This window comes from Macaca mulatta, chromosome 16, assembly GCF_049350105.2.
Source record: "Macaca mulatta isolate MMU2019108-1 chromosome 16, T2T-MMU8v2.0, whole genome shotgun sequence".
Taxonomy (NCBI): domain Eukaryota; kingdom Metazoa; phylum Chordata; class Mammalia; order Primates; family Cercopithecidae; genus Macaca; species Macaca mulatta.
The window spans coordinates 38,446,326-38,466,015 of record NC_133421.1 but is presented as its reverse complement, the minus strand read 5'-3'; the positions used below and the strand labels follow the sequence as shown (position 1 = coordinate 38,466,015).

Sequence of the window (19,690 nt, the reverse complement as noted above, 5' to 3'; positions counted from 1 at the left end):
TAAACAGTTACGAAAAGAAGAATTTGTCCAGGGACTTTAAAAAGTCAGGCAGTCCAGCGATAGTAGAGAAAACCAGGCAGTAGATTTAAAAGAGAGTCAACATACTTTACCATGCCTTTCTCTGTTCCCTGTTGTTTAATATTTGGGAATTAGTAACTTTGAGGAACTTTTAAGGGGTCCTACTAGCAAAATATTTTTTATGTTTAGCCTAATAAGGCAGAAAACAGCTATAGAAGAGATGGTTTGGTAAGGAAAATTGAGAAACGTGTTTTGCAGATGGAGTTCAGTTTTTGTGACCAGTGAATTTTGAGAATTACTGGTAAGGTTGAAATAAAGTAGCACTGAACTGACTCAATTTTTTAAATAACAAAAAAACTCCTTGGTGTTCTAGTATTTGAGAATTCACTTTTAGAACCCTATTGGTGCATTGGTGGATATGCTAAAATGCGACTGTGGTGTCCTTGTTGTATAGAACAGGCAAAGAATTCAAAATGCTAGAGGGCCAGGGAGTGATGTTTTAAACAAAAACAACAAAACTTGTAAATAGGCCTATAGGCCAGGTGCAGTGGCTCATGCCTGTAATCCCAGCACTTTAGGAGGCCAAGGCAGGTGAATCACCTGAGGTCAGGAGTTCGAGACCACCCTGGCCAACATGGTGAAACCCCGTCTCTACTAAAAAGTTACAAAAATTAGGCATGGTGGCAGGTACCTGTAATCCCAGCTATTCAGGAGGCTGAGGCAGGAGAATCGCTTGAACCCAGGAGACAGAGGTTGCAGTGAGCAGAGGCTGTGCCATTGCACTCCATTCTGGGCAACAAGGGCAAAACTCTGTCTCAAAAAAAAAGAAAAGAAAAGAAGCCTACATTTTGACCCCTGCTCTGTAATTTACTAATTGTGTAATTGGTAAGTTTAAGCAAGTTACTCTCAAAACCTTTGTTTTCTCATCTGTGAAATGGGAAGAAGAACTTCTGTTCATCGAGTTGTTGTGAGATGGTGGCTGTAAAGTGCTAGGCATTATGCCTAACACAAGTTGGGCACTCAATAAATGATAGTTACAAAGTCCTCTTTTTTTTTTTTTTTTTTTTTTTTAGAGACAGAGTCTTGCTCTTGCTCTGTCAGTTAGGCTGTTAGGCTGGAGTGGCATGATCATGGCTCACTGCAATCTCTACCTCTCGGGTTCAAGTTATTCTCCTGCCTCAGCCTCCTGAGTAGCTGGGATTACAAACGTGAGCCACCACACCGGGCCCAAACTCCTCTTTAACTTTATTTCACAGTGCTCAAAGCCAACACCTAACCATAACCATGACCATCACACAACTCCCAAAGAGAATATTTTGATGGACGTGCCATTGTAACAGATTCTGAGTTTTTACAAATGAACGTTTGTGAAATAATGGTAAAGTTCTTGCCATTATAAACAACAGCTATCCAGTAGGCAGCTGATTTTATAGGTCTGGGGCTCTGATGTTAGAGCTTATCTTTTAGAGAGCCAGTTAGAGAGTTGTGGCAGCTAGCCTCCAGGGTGGTCCATAGTGGTTGTTGCCTCCCAGTATTGATATCCTTGTATAGTCCCCTCCTACACTAAATAGGGCTGACCTATATTACCAATAAGATGTTGCAGAAATTATGATGTGTGTTCTCCAAAATTAAGTCACAAAGCATTGTTCTGCTACCTTGTTCTCCCTGGGATCACTCATTCTGGGGAAAGTCAGCTGCCACGTCGTAAGGACACTCAGGCAGCCCAGAGGAGAAATTTACATGGCAAAGAACTGAGGTCTCCTATCAGCAGCCATGTAAATGAGCCATCTTGGAAACAGATCCTCCAGTCCCAGTCTAGGCTTCAGATGACTGCAGCCTCTTTTTTTTTTTTTTGAGATGGAATCTCACTCTCTCACCCAGGCTGGAGTGCAGTGGTGCGATCTCGACTTACTGCAAGCTCCGCCTCCCGGGTTCACACCATTCTCCTGCCTCAGCCTCCCGAGTAGCTGGGACTACAGGTGCCTGCCACCACACCTAGCTAATGTTTTGTATTTTTAGTAGAGACGGGGTTTCACCCTGTTAGCCAGGACGGGACTGCCTCCTCTTAAGAGACCTTAAGCCAGAACCACCCAGCTAAGCTGTTCCTGAATTCCTGATTCTCAAAAACTGTGTGACATAATAAATGTTTTTTATTGTTTTAGGCTTTTAAGTTTTAGGATAATTTGCTATGCATTAATAGATAACTAATCAGGAGTCATCAACATATAGGATGGTGATAGCCATAAGTTTGGCTAAAGACATTCAGAAGAGTGTATGTAGAAGAAGGAGAGGAGTGGTCTTCCACGAAATCATAGAAGACATCATATTTTAGAAGTTGGCAAAAGAATAGGAGCCCACAAATGAGAATGTGAAGGAATAGTCAGAAACATAGAAGGAATAATAAGAAAGTTTCAAGAAGATGGATGGTTGTTAACAATATCAAATGGTCAGACATTTGATAAGGACTGAGAAAATGTTCATTGGATTTTACAAGCAAAAGAAAATCCCAATTACAATGTATTGGAAAGTGAGTTACAAATGAGGAAGTAGAAACACTGAAACCCTACACCACTTGCCCTTCTCTACCTCTTTGGTCTCATTTTCTACCACTCATTGTTGGCTCACTACATTTCAGTGCCCCTGACCTCCTTGCTGATTCCCAAGCTAACCAGTCACTCTTCTGCCTCAGGGCCTTTACATCTGTTGCTCCCACTACCTTTTTTTAAGATAGTAAGCTATGTTGCCCAGGCTGGTTTTAAACTCGTGGCTCAAGTGATCCTTCCACCTCATCCTCCAGAGTAGTTGGGATTACAGGTGCACGCCACCACGCCCAGCTCCCCCAACTGCCTTTAATGTTCTTTTTCCAAACAGCTACATGGCTCCCTCCCCTAATTCCTACAGATCTCTGTTTAAATGTCAGCTTAGTGAAGAGATTTTCCTTGCCATATCTTATAACACAAGTAAGTATACACAGCAGCACTCCCTGTTACTCTTTCTCGCTTCATTTTTCTCCATAGCACTTACCAACATCTCATGTCTAAAATGGCAGCCACTGCTTATCTCTGGCCAGTTGTTGCTAGATGGACATGTGTGTTCACATTTCATGATTGTTCAAAAGAAGCTGGATTTTTAAGTATAATTAATTGTCAGTGGGCTGAGCTCAGTGGCTCACACCTATAATCTCAGCACTTTGGGAGGCCAAGGCAGGAGGATTGCTTGAGTCCAGAAGTTCTATACCAGCTTGGGCAACATAGCGAGACCTCATCTCTACAAAATATTAAAAAATTAGCCAGGCATGGTAGCACATACCTGGAGTCCCAGCTACTCAGGATGCTGAAGTGGCAGGACTGCGTGAGCCTATGAGGTTGAGGCTGCAGTGAGCCATGAACACACCACTGCCCTCCAGCCTAGGTGAACAGAGTGAGACCCTGCTTCAAAAAAAAACTGTCAATAAATTTATGTTTCAAAGCACTTTGAAGGTCAAACAGACTCTCTGTTTTAAGGGCAGTGGATAGGGTAGGGTTACTGACAAAGGATATGGAACTGGAATGGTCAGAGAGATACCAGAGGGACTTAATGTCTTAGAAACTAAGGGGAACAGGGGCAGGGTAGTCAAAAAGGAGAAAGTGATTTGCCGGTACACATTAGGTATTAAATGAAGAGCAGAAATTGATGCTAAGCTAAAGACTGGGGGTCTTTGTCCTTAGGATCTATCACTGGGGAAATCATTGGCAAACTCAGAGTGGGGGAGGAGTTTCAGAGGAGTGGTGAGACAGAAGCAAGATGCCAGTAGGTAGAAAAATTGACTGGCAAGGGAAGAAAATGGGGACAGCAAGTATAGACTTCCTTCTTAATAAAAAGAACTTAGACTTTCAGCCGGAACTGCCATCTTCCAGTAATTCACCAAAATGACGAACACAAAGGGAAAGAGGAGAGGCACCTGATATATGTTCTCTAGGCCTTTTGGAAAACATGGAGTTGTTCCTTTGGCCATGTATATGCGAATCTATAAGAAAGGTGATAATGTAGACATCAAGGGAATGGGTGCTGTCCAAAAAGGAATGCCCCACAAGTGTTACCATGGCTAAACTGGAGAGTCTACAGTGTGACCTGGCATGCTGTTGGCATTGTTGTAAACAAACAAGTTAAGGGCAAGATTCTTGCCAAGAGAATTAATGTGTGTATTGAGCACATAAAGCACTCTAAGAGCCAAGATAGCTTCCTGAAACACGTGAAGGAAAATGATCAGAAAAAGAAAGAAGCCAAAGAGAAAGGTACCTTGGTTCAACTGAAGCCTGCTCCACCCAGAGAAGCACACTTTGTGAGAACCAATGGGAAGGAGCCTGAGCTGCTGGAACCTACTCCCTGTGAATTCATGGCATAATAGGTGTTAACAAAATAAATAAATAAAAGACCTCTGGACTGTAATTTATAAATAAATAAATAAGAACTTAGAACACAGGATCAAGTTAAGGTTTGGGGGCATGGAGGTTGTTTTCTTTTAAGGGTATGAGAGACCAGACTTGAGCATGTTTCCAAGCTGAGGAGAAGTAGTCACTAGAGAGAGAAAACTAGGAGTTGAGGGAATGGGACCAAAGACATAGGTGACAGCTGAATGCATCATTCTCTCAGATTGAAGGAGATAAGTCTGCAGGTGAGAGAAAGTAATTGAGAGAAATCACACTAGCTAGCCTCCATTTTCTTGGTAGTGTAGAAGGTCAAGTTAACTGTGGAAAGTTGAAGGAAATAGGAGTTGCAATGGGACTTTGGGAGAGTAGAGAGGGTTTGAAATAACAGTGGAAAAGAATAGGAGAGGGAGCTGTCCAGAGGTGTTAAGTGCCCCGCTGAGTCAAGTCAGTGTGGTTGCTGTCATCTCTGATATCCTTGCACTGAGACCGTGAATGTGCTGTGGCATCCAGAGGCATGGTTTCTTACCTCCTTAAGTGTTCAGCTGCTTTTCTTTCATTGATTCCAATGTAGAATTACTATAATTACTAAACATTTATTTAGTGTCAGGTAATGTGCTAAACAACAGAGAGTTACTGCTCAGACAGATAATAATAATAAATAACACATCAAATAGCCATATCATTTTAAGCTGTAGTATTATGAAGGGAAATCAGGAGCAAAGAGAATAGACTGTAGGGAAACCAGTTGAGAAATAGGACATGGAGGCCAAGCGTGGTGGCTCACTCCTGTAATCGCAGCACTTTGGGAGGCCGAGGCGGGCAGATCACGAGGTCAGGAGATTGAGACCATCCCGGCTAACACAGTGAAACCCCGTCTCTACTAAAAATACAAAAAATTATCCGGGCCTGGTGGCAGGTGCCTGTAGTCCCAGCTACTTGGGAGGCTGAGGCAGGAGATGATGTGAACCTGGAAGGCGGAGGTTGCAGTGAGCTGACATCACGCCACTGCACTCCAGCCTGGGTAACAGAGCGAGACTCTGTCTCAAAAAAAAAAAAAAAAGAAAGAAAGAAATAGGACATGTGGACCAGGCGCGGTGGCTCATGCCTGTAATCCCAGCACTTTGGGAGGCCGAGGCAGGTGGATCACGAGGTCAGGAGATTGAGACCATCCTGGCCAACATGGTGAAACCCCGTCTCTGCTAAAAATACAAAAAGTTAGCCGGGTGTGGTGGTGGGCGCCTGTAGTCCCAGCTGCTTGGGAGGCTGAGGCAGGAGAATGGCGTGAACCCAAGAGGCGGAGCTTGCAGTGAGCCGAGATCACACCACTGCACTCCAGCCTGGGTGATAGAGCGAGACTCCGTCTCAAAAAAAAAAAAAAAGAAAGAAATAGGACATGGGACTAGGTTGGTTAGGGAAGAAAAAGCCAAAAGGAGGTTGATAGCCTAAAAAAAACTGAGGAGTCACTAGGCGTGGTGGCTCACGTCTGTAATCCCAGCACTTTGGGAGACCGAGGCTGGTTGATTACCTGAGGTCAGGAGTTCAAGACCAACCTGGGCAACATGGCGAAACCCCGTCTCTACTAAAAATACAAAAATTAGCTGGGTGCAGTGGCACGTTCCTGTAATCCCAGCTACTCTGGAGGCTGAGGCAGGGGAATTGCTTGAGCCCAGGAGGCAAAGGTTGCAGTGAGCCGAGATTGCACCGTTACTGGGCAACAGAGCGACACTCTGTCTCAAAAAACAAAAAAAACAAAAAAAAAAAAAAAGGAAAAATTGAGGAATCAGGGGTCTAGGAGTCTCCCTCAGCTTGAAGAGGGAGTGAACACTTGGGAATTACAAGGAGAGGGAGTTGTAATCAGAAAGTGAGAGTTTAATTTCTGAAATTAAGTCCATCAAGAACTCGTGACTTCCAGAGGGACCCTGTGAATTAGAAGTCTAAAAGGAGTGAAGGTCTTTAAAGACCAAGAGGATGGGAAATTTTGAGACAAAGTTGTTGGATGTTCATCTGTATGAACACTGAAATATCTTAAGATTATAGTAGGAATTGGGGAAATAAGATTGGACAAGATAAAGGGTAAAAAAAAAAAAGAGTGACAAGGATATCAGAAGGTAACAGCAACAAAGAACAGAAGATGACCTTAGCCTCAAAGACACATTGCCAAGGGTGAAAGAGAATGGTCTGAAAACAGGGTTTGACACTTAGGCCAAATGCTTGAAAGCCTAATTTGCGTTTCTTCTGCAGGTGTGTTTTTAAATGCCTGGGAAGGCATTTGTTGAATCATGCAAATGAAATTATTTTTCAAATGCTGAACAGTTTTTCTGAGTCAATCTCCTTTTATTTTGTTTATTTTGTTAGTAAGCAAAACAAAACAAAAAGACATGTTGGTCATGTCTCTTAGTAACCAAGACATCCAGCATTTTAAATACCGAGAAAGAACTTTTCAGGTCATTTACTTTTGGGTCCAGACAGCTTTTAAATTTTTCCATTTTGAAATGGTATTTAAATCTAGAGTTTAGGGCTGCAGGACCAAGAAGCTTTGTGGATTCAGTCTGTAAGGGAAATGGGTTCCTTTGAGCTGAGGCAGTTTCTCCTCTCTTTGGAGGAGGACCTTCTCAAAAACAAAACTCTCCACCGCTGTCAGTCACCAGGAGAACTAGGGTCGGTTGTGTGTTGGGAAGTTGCTTGAGACCAGTTCCTTTCCTGGGCACCTAGGTTTTTGTTTTCTGTTTTTGTTTGGGGGTGAGGGAGGTAGTGGTTATTTTTGGATGGCTACTGGAGGCAAGACTGAGGCCGAACCTTGCTAAGGTGGCCGCACAAAGAGGAAGACAAGAAGACAGCAGTGGTGTCGTGATAAAGTCTGGTCTTTTGGGTCTTAGCTCAAACTCAGAAGTGTTTTGTAGCAAGGCTGCCTGGTGTAAATCCAAGAATGGTGGCTACCTGGAGGAATGGGATAGGGTGTGTTCTTTTCAAAGGTATTCAAAAGTCAAAATTATTTTAGATCTGTGCTTGGTCTCACAAGACATATGGTGAATTAGGCCCAACTACTTCCATTTAGAGCCCTGCCTTACACTCCTAAAGGCCCTCGAGCTCTGATCTTCCATGATTTGGTAGTACTTTAAAACTCAAACCAAAAGCTAAAAGAAAAAAAAAAAAAACAAAAGAAAGAGAAAGAAAAGTAGAACAAGCATCATACCAAGCTTTGCAGTGGAATCCTGCCTTTATTCTCTTCAGATGAACTGACCAGTGGTGGTGGTGTTTTTTGGTTGTTGTTTGTTTGTTTGTTTGTTTGTTTGTTTGAGATGGCGTCTCACTCTGTCGCCCAGGCTGGAGTGCAATGGCGCAATCTTGGCTCACTGCAGCCTCCGCCTCCCGGGTTCAAGTGATTCTCCTGCCTCAGCCTCCTGAGTAGCTGGGATTACAGGCGCATGCCACCACACCCGGCTAATTTTTTCTATTTTTAGTAGAGACGGGGTTTCGCTGTTTTAGCCAGGATGGTCTCAAACTCCTGATGTTGTAATCCACCTGCCTCAGCCTCCCAGAGTGCTGGGATTACGGGTGAGAGCCACCACGCCCAGCCTTGACCAGCAGTGTTTTTAACTGCTAGTTGTTTAAGCTATTATTTAGCAATATGTCCTGTTGTAATAACATCTAACAGAATAAAGGACTAAAGTGCTGCCCAGAGTGTCAGATGACATGGGGGCTTAAGCCTGGCCCTACTGCTAACTAGCTATGTGATTTTAGGGTAAATCAGTAAATTCTCTGGGCTTCAGTTGATATGTTAGATTCTCTGTCACAAGCTCAGAAATGTTTTGTTTTGTTTTGTTTTTGAGACAGTCTTACTCTGTCGCCCAGGCTGGAGTGCAGTGATGTGATCTCGGCTCACTGCAAACTCCGCCTCCCGGATTCAAGCGATTCTCCTGCCTCAGCCTCCCGAGTAGCTGGGATTACAGGCACATGCCACCACGCCTGGCTATTTTTTGTATTTTTAGTAGAGATGGGGGTTTCACCATGTTGGCCAGATGGGTCTCGAACTCCTGACCTCAAGGATCCGCCCACCTCGGCCTCCTAAAGTACTGAGATTACAGGCGTGGGCCACCGCGCCCAGCCAGAAATGAATTTTAACTATCATAAGTAAAATATTTGTCAGAAAGATGTCAGGCATCCTAATGGAAGACTAGAGGACCAAACTTAGAGAACAGATGTATGAAAGGAAAATAAATCTCAGAATCATCACCAAATCATCACCCAAATCATCACCAAGCCAAAGGGAAAAGTCAAGCTGGGAAGTGCTTAGGGCAAACCTGCCCCTCATTCTATTCCTAAAAAGATAGCTACTAAGATTTTTAAAAGCTACATACCTCCCTCACTAGGAATTGTGGACAAAGGACAGACAGAACTCAAAGTCATGCCTCCTCTGCTCAATGAGATAAATGCAAACCTGATTGCCTTCTTTGGAAAGGCTAATCAGAAACCCAGAAGAATGCAACCATTTGTCTTGTATCTTCCTATTACCTGGAAGTCCTCTCCCCACTTCAAATTATCTCGCCTTTCTTGACAGAACCAGTGTACATTTTACATATATCGATTGATGTCTCGTGTCTCCCTAAAATGTATAAAACCAAGCTGTGCCCCGACCACACTGGGCACATGTTGTCAGGACCTCCTGAGGCTGTGTCACGGGCATACATTCTTAACTTTGGCAAAATAAACTTCCTAAACTGACTGAGACCTGTCTCAGATATTTGGGGTTCAAAGGAAAGAGCTAGGGTCATTCAGGGAAGACCAGGGAGCAGGAGCAGACTGTCCCATACCTCGACACTCCCCATGTATCCAAAGCAATAGGAATAATGGGGTATGGTCCCAGGGGAAAGTTTCCAGGGGAGATTCAGATTCCAAGGGGAGAATTTCCAGCTGGCCAGATGTAAGCCACATTCCAGCTTCCTACAAAACCCCTTGCAGTTCCAGAGTTGGAAGCCACCAAAACCACATTTGAATGGATTCCCCAAAAGGAGAGTAGGGTGATATTGAAAAAGATAAATCTATTGCTGAACAGCCAAAAACAACAAATGTCAAAGCAGATGTTCCCCATCTGTAAAAACTAGAAGGTTAATTGTATGACCAGTGGTAAAATTATTGATCCTAAATTATGTCTCTGTCAGACATTTCTAAGATGCACATGGTTAAAGCAAAAATGGAATTAGAAGATCTTATCAGTAAATGAACATTCAAAATGAGCAGAACAAGTAATTTGAGTTTTTTGTTTTGTTTTTGCCTTCGATTTATGATCTGTAGTGAAATGACCAGGGAGTTTTGTCCAGATTGGAATTTGTCTCTCAGTCTTAAACAAAAAGATCCTTTTTCTCCCCTTCAGTTTTAGGAAAGGGGAAAAACAGATAGCTGCATCCTAGCGTAGTTGTGCTGGGCATTGTGCAACAGAGTTTAAGTGGAAGATTAGCTGGAACTAAGTCTGATGGTTATTGTTACTGAGTAAGAACCAGAGTCCTAAGCTCTTCTCTGCTTTGGCCAGTAATTGGTCTACTCACGTGGCCCAGTCTCTGCTTGTCTGGTGATAAGGATAGAAATAATCCTGACACTTGCATTCAGAGGCATGTGTCTGGGAAATCAATGCCCTCAGAGAGAGGATTCCAGGTATGGCTGGGCATTCTAATATTCAGTGTTTGGTCATGCTGCGGGGGTAGGGGAGGAATGTCTACTTACAGAGAACAGTACGATATTTGGGTTTGGATTTTCTCCTGTTGTATTCTGAATTCCTTTAGGATTACAGAATCACATTTTCTTCACTACCTGGAGGTGTCCTTTTGACTTTTGCAGCCAGGTTGCATACATCAAGGAATAATTACTTTTTCCTTCCTGTTTTAGGAGTTTGGCCAGATTTTTTCATTAGGCATTAGTATTGATAGCTGTGTAGTTCCTTGAACTCTGGTCTGATATTTGAAACTTTTTATTATGAAATTCCCTGTCTGTGGTGTGGTCACACCAAGTGAGAACATGAATTCCTTTCCACCTAGTGGGGTTGACAGAAGCTGTCCTAGCACCTTGAATCTGAAAATTAACTAAGCAGAGAAAGCTTATCAGGAGGGGAAAAATATTGGGAGAGTGGAATGTATTTGAAAGTTTTTGCTAGATGAGTATTCTTCAAGACGAAAGTATGAGTTCAGATTATGTGTGGTACTTGAAATTAACGTAAATACCAACCACTCACCTTGTGCAATAATATTGCATGCAGCCAATATTACACAATAATATGCCTGCTGATTTTGGCTTCAAGCAGAATTTTCAAACCAACTCCAGAGTTTGGCATTACAAACATTATAAACATGAAAATCTGTTTCCTTCATTTTAGTATAACATCTACTTTCTGCCACTTGATTTCTCATAGTAAATGAGCCATTTCTTGTATGTGTGCATGTAGAACAGTGGAATTTCTATCCAACTGACGTTCAGCAATTAGGCCAGGTATGTTGTTGCTTTGTTTTGCTTTCTTGACCTTCCTGCTGGTCATGGATGATCACCCTGGCCACATTCCTCAAAGATTATTTCAACCTCAGAACAGTTAAGTATTTTCTTCCCTTAGTTGACCTTTTCCTCTACACTTTTTAAGAAGAAACTACCAGTTAACAAATGTTGTACTTTAGGAAGTGATTTTGATCAGAAGGGATTGTCACAGAGCACTTTCCCAAATATTTTTAAGGCCGAGTAATCTTTCCTCAATATTTTGAGACTGAGATGCCACCGTCATTCCCAGCAGATATTACAACTTGCTCTACTGTCTGGATTCATCTCTCAGACATGTTCTTTATCCCCCTCAGTATGGTCTTTCTGTTTATGGCCTTGTTGGGAAAGTGCTGGGGAAAATGAGAAGAGTTGGAATCCAAATGGATTTCAGTAGTTTTCTCTCACTCCTGTACTCTACCTTTTTTTTTTTCTTTTTTTTTTTTTTTTTTGAAATGGAGTTTCACTCTGTTGCCCAGGCTGGAGTGCAGTGGCATGATCTCAGCTCACTGCAAACTTCACCTCCAGAGTTCAAGCAATTCTCTTGCCGCAGCCTCCCAGGTAGCTGGGATTATAAGCGTGTGCCACCACACCTGGCTAATTTTTATATTTTTAGTAGAGACGGAGTTTCACCATGATGGCCAGGCCAGTCTCGAACTCCTGGCCTCAAATGATCCACCCTCCTTGGCCTCCCAAAGTGCTGGTATTACAGGTGTGAGCCAACACACCTGGCTGATTTTTGTATTTTTATTAGAGATGGGGTTTCACCATGATGGCCAGGCTGGTCCTGAACTCCTGGCCTCAAGTGATCCACCCTCCTTGGCCTTCCAAAGTGCTGGGATTACAGGCATGAACCACCACACTCAGCCCCTGTACTCTACTTTTAAATTCCATTCTGTTGAAAAGGTGTATACGGAAGACATTGTATTTCGTCTACCATAAACTATATCATAAAGCGAAAACAACACGGTAGAGAATGATTCAGAACATAAGCTTTCAAGTCAAATCTTGGTTTGAATCCTTGCTCTGAGGCTTGCTAGGCTTACTAGCTGTATGATCTTAAGCAAGTAATTTATGATCTCTGAGCCCTCAGTCTTTTACTAGTACCTACTTCATAGAATTGTTAGGAAGGTTAAATAAAGTAGTGTAAAATGCACCCAGCATACAGTAGATATATAGTTGAGTTAGCTATTATTAGCTCATTATATATACATACACACACATATTTACATATATATACACACACATATATATACATATATATATATATTTCTTAACCAGGGCTGACTTTCCCCTTGTTGAGCAAGCAGTCTATGGCAAAGAGAAGCATAGATGTTTTTAAGTTATAAAGACTCTGGAGGACTTCACTGTCACGAGTGCTCTATTAGAAAGGTGATCCTGTCATATTTGTATCAAGCAGCTAATTATTCTCTTTAGATCAAGAAAATAGTATTCTCTTTATCTCATTTATTCCTTACTGTAGGGCTTCTTAAGTCCTTTGGGGTTATATTTAACTTAGGCATCTGTAATCACATACAAATGACTTCATAGAGTTTACTGCTGTTCTGTTTCTGTGCTAGACTCTACAGAACTAGTCAATTCAGAAACATGAAAAAGTTTTCACCTGCCTTTTTAAAGAACAGATTTTTTTTTTTTGAAACGGAGTTCCACTCCGTCGTCCAGACTGGAGTGCAGTGGTACAGTCTCAGCTCACTGCAACCTCCGCCTTCCGGGTACCAGCAATTCTCTTGCCTCAGCCTCCCTAGCAGCTGGGATTACAGGCGCCCGCCACCACGCCCGGCTAATTTTTTTGTGTTTTTAGTAGAGATGGGATTTTGCCATGTTGGCCAGGCTGGTCTCCAACTCCTGACCTCAGGTGATCCACCCGCCTTGGCCTCCCAAAGTGCTGGGATTACAGGCGTGAGCCACTGCACCCAGCAAGAACAGACTTTTAATTAGACAACTGACAACTCCATGTCAATTGAATTTTTAAGCAACTATTTCAGAAAGACATATTTACATAATAAATCTTTTATTATTCTGGCAAGATATACCAACCTTTTACCTTACACAAAAGTATATGCAATTAAATTTACATATAATTTTCTTCAGATGCAAATAAAGCATTTAATTTTCAAGTGGAATTTTATCTCCCTAAACTCTGGTGGTGGTTATAAATTTTGTTTTATCACTTCCATGCTATGAATTTTTTTCCGTTATGATAAGAGATTTTTGTAATCAGCCACACACTTATTTCTGGTCCCCTTGTGACCAACAGAATGTCACTTTTTTGATAACTGAGGGGTCATAACCTGGGGCCACAGAATAAAGAGGATTGATTATACCATCCAGATTGTCTGCCACAAGTCTCTGGGAGCCTATATCGCACCTATTATAATAGTATTAAATAGTAGTCTTGGGCCGGGCGCTGTGGATCACACCTGTAATCCCAGCATTTTGGGAGGCCAATTTAAGGCCAATTTTGGGCGGATCATTTAAGGTCAGGAGTTCCAGACAAGCCTGGGCAACATGGTGAAACCCCATCTCTACTAAAAATACAAAAATTAGCCAGGTGTGGTGACATATGCCTGTAGTCCCAGCTGCTTGAGAGACTGAGGCATGATAATCGTTTGAGCCCGGGAGGCAGAGGTTGCAGTGAGCCAAGATCTCACCATTGCACTCCAGCCTGGGCGACAGAGCAAGACTCTATCTCAAAAAAAAAAAACAAAACAAAAAAAAACAAATAGTAGTCTATTGGCCTACCTTGTGCATTTTGTTCCATCAGAAAAATTTATTGACATTTGTGTTTCAAATAGGAAAGCCTCTTATGTGTGAATTTGTGATATTTATACTATATGTGAGTTTGGTTCCTGACCTTTCTTTTATAATCAGGAGTTTTCAGAGTCCAGGTGGCTTTGAACTAACCAATGGCCTTTGTTTAGCTCCTTAACCCTTACTTTGAGAAAGCCCTACATACATTTTAAATAACACATTTAGATATGCTTTAAAGCAAGAATGTACTTAGATATGCTTTAAAGCATAAGCAACAAATATATCTATAAAAAAAAACAGTATTACTGAACTCCAAAAACCAGGAAGTTCTTAAAATAGTGTTTGTCAAAGAGAAACTACCTATCTTACAAAAGGAATGACTGAAGTATGTTCAATTGTTTTAAACTGTTCAACAAATACACACACTTCTTTTGTAGATGTAGCGAACTCCTTTGTTTACTGGAACCTACAGTGTCCAAAGCTGTTACTTTGCCTGGTGAATAGGTAGAGTATTTAACCTTTATTTTTAAAATATTTTCATTTAGTAAAGCAACAGTTGCTGTGTTGGCAAAAGTGTGAATTTCATTTCCTGTCTGTGGTGTAGCCCACTCATCCTGTCACTCAGACATTTTGTTTTAGGTTGTTCCCGTAATGTGAGTGGAACAGAGTGACCCACAGTAGGGTGGCATGTGAACATCACGGACGTAACAACAGACAAGGCTTGTGCAACAGACCACAAGAGAGCAATGCTTTATTTAAAGATGAAAACAAAACAAAATCAAGACACCCCCACACCCAGCCAGCATGCAAATTTTTAAAGTGACATTTGTTTATTCTTTTGTTTTTAGAAGACATGTTTCAGTCTATTTGGCAGGTTACCTCAAAGGTTGTATTAGCTTCATGGACTTTATTAAAGGATAAAATTGAATCAGTGTCTGATAACGTTATAGAGGTGATTTAATTTCATTTGCTAATCTATCATCAAACATTTTAAAGTCCATTAATCTGCCACATATATTGAGTTCTATAATGATTATTTTTACATGTGAGACTTGTCCTAAATTACAGTTTCTGCTACAGTGACAGGACAGATATACAGTGTGGAAAAAACCTGGGATAAATTCATTCATCCATCACCTATTGTTCAAGCAGCTAATATGTGCCTTACACTGTTTCCAGTGCTGCAGCTACAGTGATGCGCAAAATTAAGTCCTTGCTCTCATGGAGCTTATATTCTACTATAGGAAGGTAACCACAAGTATGCACGTGAATAAATATAATTTTAGTTTATGATAAATATTCTGAAGGAAACAAAACAGAACAACAGGATAAAGTATGATTGGAATTGGGGGAAGGAGCAGTGATATTGGAGCTGAGACTTACATAGTAACAGGCCACAAGAAAAGTATTCCAAGTAGAGAACAGAGAGCACAAAGGCCCTGAAACATCGAAGAAACAGAAAGAAGAATCACAGATCATGGTAAACAAAAGGGGAGATGATGTAAGATCAAAGGAGTAGTCCTGTAGTATGTTACAGGGCCTTGAAGACCAAGCTAAAGACTGGCTTTTTTATTTATAAGTACAAAAGGAAGCCTTTGGAGGGTTTTAAGCAGGGAAGTGACACTGTATGATCTATATGATTTTTAAGTCACTCTGGTTGCTGTTTGATGAGTAGATGATGGAGGGCAGAAGTGGTTGCAGATAGACCTGTTAAGAAGTTTTTTTGTTTTTTGTTTTTTGTTTTCATACAGTGCCTGGGGTTTGTTTCACTTCAGGGGCAAGGTAAATGGGTGAGGATGTAGAAGAAACAAAATTTGCCACAAATTAAAGCTTGAATGTGATGGGAACACGGGGCCTTATTATAGTATTCCCTCTACTTTTGTGTATGTTTGACATTTTCTGTAGTAAAAGGCTTTTTTAAGAAAAACTTTTTAAATAGTGGTCCAAGTAAGGAATGATGGTGCCATGGACCAGTGTGATAGTGGTGATAGGAATAAGTGGGCAGGTTCAAGATATATTTGAAAGTAAAGCTGGCCGGGTGCGGTGGCTCACGCCTGTAATCCCAGCACTTTGAGAGGCCGAGACAGGTGGATCACGAGGTCAGGAGATTGAGACCATCCTGGCTAACACGGTGAAACCTCGTCTCTACTAAAAATACAAAAATATTAGCCGGTTGTGGTGGCGGGCGCCTATAGTCCCAGATACTCGGGAGGCTGAGGCAGGAGAATGGCATGAACCCAGGAGGCGGAACTTGCAGTGAGCCAAGATCGCACCACTGCACTCTAGCCTGGGTGACTGAGTGAGACTCCGTCTCAAAAAAAAAAAAAAAAGTAAAGCTCACAGGACTTGCTAATGGATTAGATATATATTATAGGAAGGAAAGACACTAAGGATGACTATTAGGTGTTTTGCCTAAACAACTGGGAGAATGAGGCTGCAGAACGAGGCCAGAGATTGACTTGAGGGTAGGGGAACTCAAGAATTTAGTTTTGGCAACGTGAATTTAACATGCCAATTAAGATTTCCAAGTGGAAATATTGAGTAGACAATGTCATTTACAATCCGCTAGCTAACCTTCAATAGCAGTGCTATACTCAAAAACAATTTAGAATCCTCTATTAAGTATTTCTAAACTTGGCCTTCGTGAGTTAAGTTCTATCCTTTCAGATTCTGTGAGAAACTTGATGGATAACTTGAAAGGCTTATTTAGTTTATTGATATGAAATAACTTAGATTTATTTTCTGGTTATATATGGGTATCCACTAGTTTTTTTTGCTTTTTTTTTTTTTTTTTTTTTTTTAAGAGACAGAGTCTTGCTCTGTCACCCCAGCTGGAGTACAATGGCGCCATCATAACTCACTATAATCTCGAACTCCTAGGCTCAAGCGATCCTCCCACCTCACCCTCCTGAATAGCGAGGACTACAGGCATATGATACCACCCCCAGCTAATTTTTAAAATATTTTTTTGGAGATGGAGTCTCACTGTGTTGCCTAGTCTAGTCTCAAACTCCAAGCCTCAACCAGTCCTCTTGGCTTGGCCTCCCAAAGCACTGGGATTACAGGCATGAACCACTGTGACTAGACCAGTAATTTTATTTTGAAGAGCCGCTATCCTCAGCAGTAATTCTGCACCTTTATTATCATCTTGTGAATGACAAACTCCAGTGGGTTAAACACACTTCCTGCCCACTACTTCTTTTCACTGAGTATGGGGATGCAAGTTGGCAGTAGTAAAATTTTGAGGTAATACTTTACTGTGGTGTATATTTTAAACATAAATCTTTTTTGCAAACTTTGGACCTATTATTAGTAGCTAAATATTGTAACATACTTCACATCTGATTAGGACAGTATTGAAATATCATTACTGATAACCTTCTACTAATCTACTTATAACTAATATTTATTAAGGGCTTTTTGCTGTATACTAGGCACCACTTTAAGATGCTGTGTTCTCATTGGCTCTTCACAACAACTTCATTTTATTATCCCTGTTTTACAGATAGGGAAATTTAGGCCTACTCTGGTAGGAGGAAGTAAAGCTAGGATTCAAACTCAGACATTCTGGTTTCAGAGCCTCCGCTCTTAACTGCCGCCATGTAATGTATATAGAATATCGTAAGTTTTGGCTGGGCTCAGTGGCTCACACCTGTAGTCCTAGCACTTTGGGAGGCCAAGGTGGGTGGATCACATGAGGTCAGGAGTTCAAAACCAGCCTGACCAACATGGTAAAACCCCGTCTCTATTAAAAATACAAAAATTAGCTGGTCATAGTGGCTCACTCCTGTAATCCCAGCTACTCAGGAGGCTGAGGCAGGAGAATTACTTGAACCTAGGAGTTGGAGGTTGTTGCAGTGAGCCAAGATCGCACCACTGCACTCCAGCCTGGCAACAGAGTGAGACTCCCATCTCAAAAAGAAAAAAAAGAAGAATATTGTAAGTTTTGTTTCAGAAAACTTATCTAGAGGATGGGCACGGTGGCTTACGCCTGTATTCCCAACACTTTGGGAGGCCGAGGTGGGCGGATCATTTGAGGTCAGGAGTTTGAGACCAGCTTGACCTATGTAGTGAAACCCTGTCTACTGATATACAAAAATTAGCCAGGCATGGTGGCGGGTGCCGGTAATCCCAGCCTACTCAGGAGGCTGAGGCAGGAGAATCGCTTGAACCCAAGAGGCAGAGGTTGCAGTGAGCCAAGATTGCGCCACTGCACTCCAGCCTGGGCAACAGAGCAAGACTCCCTTTCACAAAAGAAAAAGAAAGAAAACTTGTCTAGAGTAGGCAGGAGTGTATGCGTGAGTAACCACAGCCTCTCTTGATTATGTTTTTACTTCGTTCCATGAAGTTGGAACTTTGGAATAGGGAAGAGAGAATCCTAAAGTGGTTATCCATCCTATCCTTTGATTTCCTTTCCTAAATAATATATTTTCTTTTGACTTTTTCCTTGTAGCATCAGCGAGAGCTTTCTAACTGTCAAAGGTGCTGCCCTTTTTCTACCACGGGGAAATGGCTCATCCACACCAAGAATCAGCCACAGACGGAACAAACATGCAGGTAACGCTGGCATATATACTATTTCTTTCTTGGTAACTATATCTTGTGTTACATTCTAAAAGGCTGATTACCTCATCCCCATCTCTTCAGAAGTTCTTTAAATGGTGAAAGAAAGTGTTGTACTGTGCTGTAATCACTTTTCTTTTACCCTCAGAGACCATTTTTTTAGCACTTAGCAAACTAAGTCTTTTACACTTAGTAGATGTTCAATACATTTTTGTTAGAATAATTATAAGAAGGTACCAAAATACTCTAATGAAGCTATATGAAACTTCTCAGTTAAGATTGAGATTTTTTTTGTTTCGTTTTGTTTTTTTGAGACGGAGTCTCGCTTTGTCAGGGTGGAGTGCTGTACCATGATCCCAGATCACCTCCACCTCCTGGGGGCGATTCTTCTCCCTCAGCCTCCTGAGCAGCTGGGACTACAAGCGCCCACCACCACACCCACCTCATTTTTGTATTTTTAGTAGAAACACGGTTTCACCATGTTGGCCAGGCTGGCCTCGAACTCCTAACCTCAGGTGATCCACCTGCCTCAGCCTCCCAAAGTGCTGGGATTACAGACTTGAGCCACCGTGCCCGGCCAAGGTTTTTTTTTTTTTTTTTTTTTTTCCGAGACCCTCACTCTGTCGCCGAGGCTGGAGTGGAATGGCGTAATCTCAGCTCACTGCAACCTCCGCCTCCCGGGTTCAAGCAATTCTCCTGCCTCAGCCTCCCAAGTAGCTGGAACTACAGGCATGCACCACCACGCTCAGCTAATTTTTGCATTTTTAGTAGAGATGGGGTTTCACCATGTTGGCTAGGCTGGTGTCGAACTCCTGGCCTCAGGTGATCTGCCCGCCTCGGTTATCCAAAGTGCTGGGATTATAGGCGTGAGCCCTCGCGCCTGGCCCTCAGTTAAGGTTTTGAGTGTTCAGGTTAAAAATGTTCAGGTGGGCCAGGCACATTGGCTCACAGCTGTAATCCCAGCATTTTGGGAGGCTGAAGCAAGAGGATTGCCTGAGTCGAGGACTTTGAGACTGGCCTGGGCAAGATAGTGAAATCCCATCTCTACAAAAATTAAAATTAAAAAAAAATTAAATTAGCCAAGTGTGGCCGGGCACAGTGGCTCACACCTATAATCCCAGCATTTGGGCAGGCTGAGGCAGGTGGATCACCTGAGGTCAGAAGTTCGAGACCAGCCTGGCCAACATGGTGAGACCCTGTCTCTACTAAAATACAAAAATTAGCTTGGCCTGGTGGCACATTCCTATAATCTCAGCTGTTCTGGAGGCTGAGGCAGCAGAATCACTTGAACCTGGGAAGCGAAGGTTACAGTGAGCCGAGATCATGCCAACCTGGGCAACAGAGCAAGACTTGGCTTCAAAAAAAGAAAATTAGTGAATTGTGGTGGTGTACACCTGTGGTCCCAGCTACCTGGG

The 19,690-nt window shown here is 42.1% G+C and overlaps 1 protein-coding gene and 2 long non-coding RNA genes across 22 annotated transcripts in view; all 3 read left to right on the top strand.

The window, feature by feature from the left end:
• The window catches only part of LOC144335409 (uncharacterized), a 38,085-nt gene extending 31,718 nt beyond the window's left edge, over positions 1–6,367 (top strand). The window contains exon 2 of the long non-coding RNA XR_013406263.1: positions 5,963–6,367. This is a non-coding gene — a long non-coding RNA (uncharacterized LOC144335409). The remainder of the gene's footprint in view (positions 1–5,962) is intronic.
• The window catches only part of SSH2 (slingshot protein phosphatase 2), a 306,298-nt gene that overhangs the window by 208,212 nt on the left and 78,396 nt on the right, over positions 1–19,690 (top strand). For 15 of the 20 annotated variants that reach the window (XR_013406258.1, XM_015118966.3, XM_077970690.1 and 12 more), the window contains one exon: positions 18,166–18,269. Coding sequence is in view for 17 of the 20 variants with exons in the window: in XM_077970690.1 (XP_077826816.1) it covers positions 18,166–18,269 (104 nt within the window). In the remaining 3 variants the exon portion in view is untranslated. Of the gene's footprint in view, positions 1–9,890; positions 10,077–14,073; positions 14,217–18,165; positions 18,270–19,690 lie in introns of those variants that run through there. The other 5 variants (XM_015118965.3, XM_077970691.1, XM_015118968.3 and 2 more) reach the window with 5 other exon arrangements.
• On the top strand, positions 1,859–4,276 carry LOC144335417 (uncharacterized). The gene is made up of 2 exons (XR_013406271.1): positions 1,859–2,748; positions 3,273–4,276. It is a non-coding gene; the product is annotated as an uncharacterized LOC144335417 (long non-coding RNA).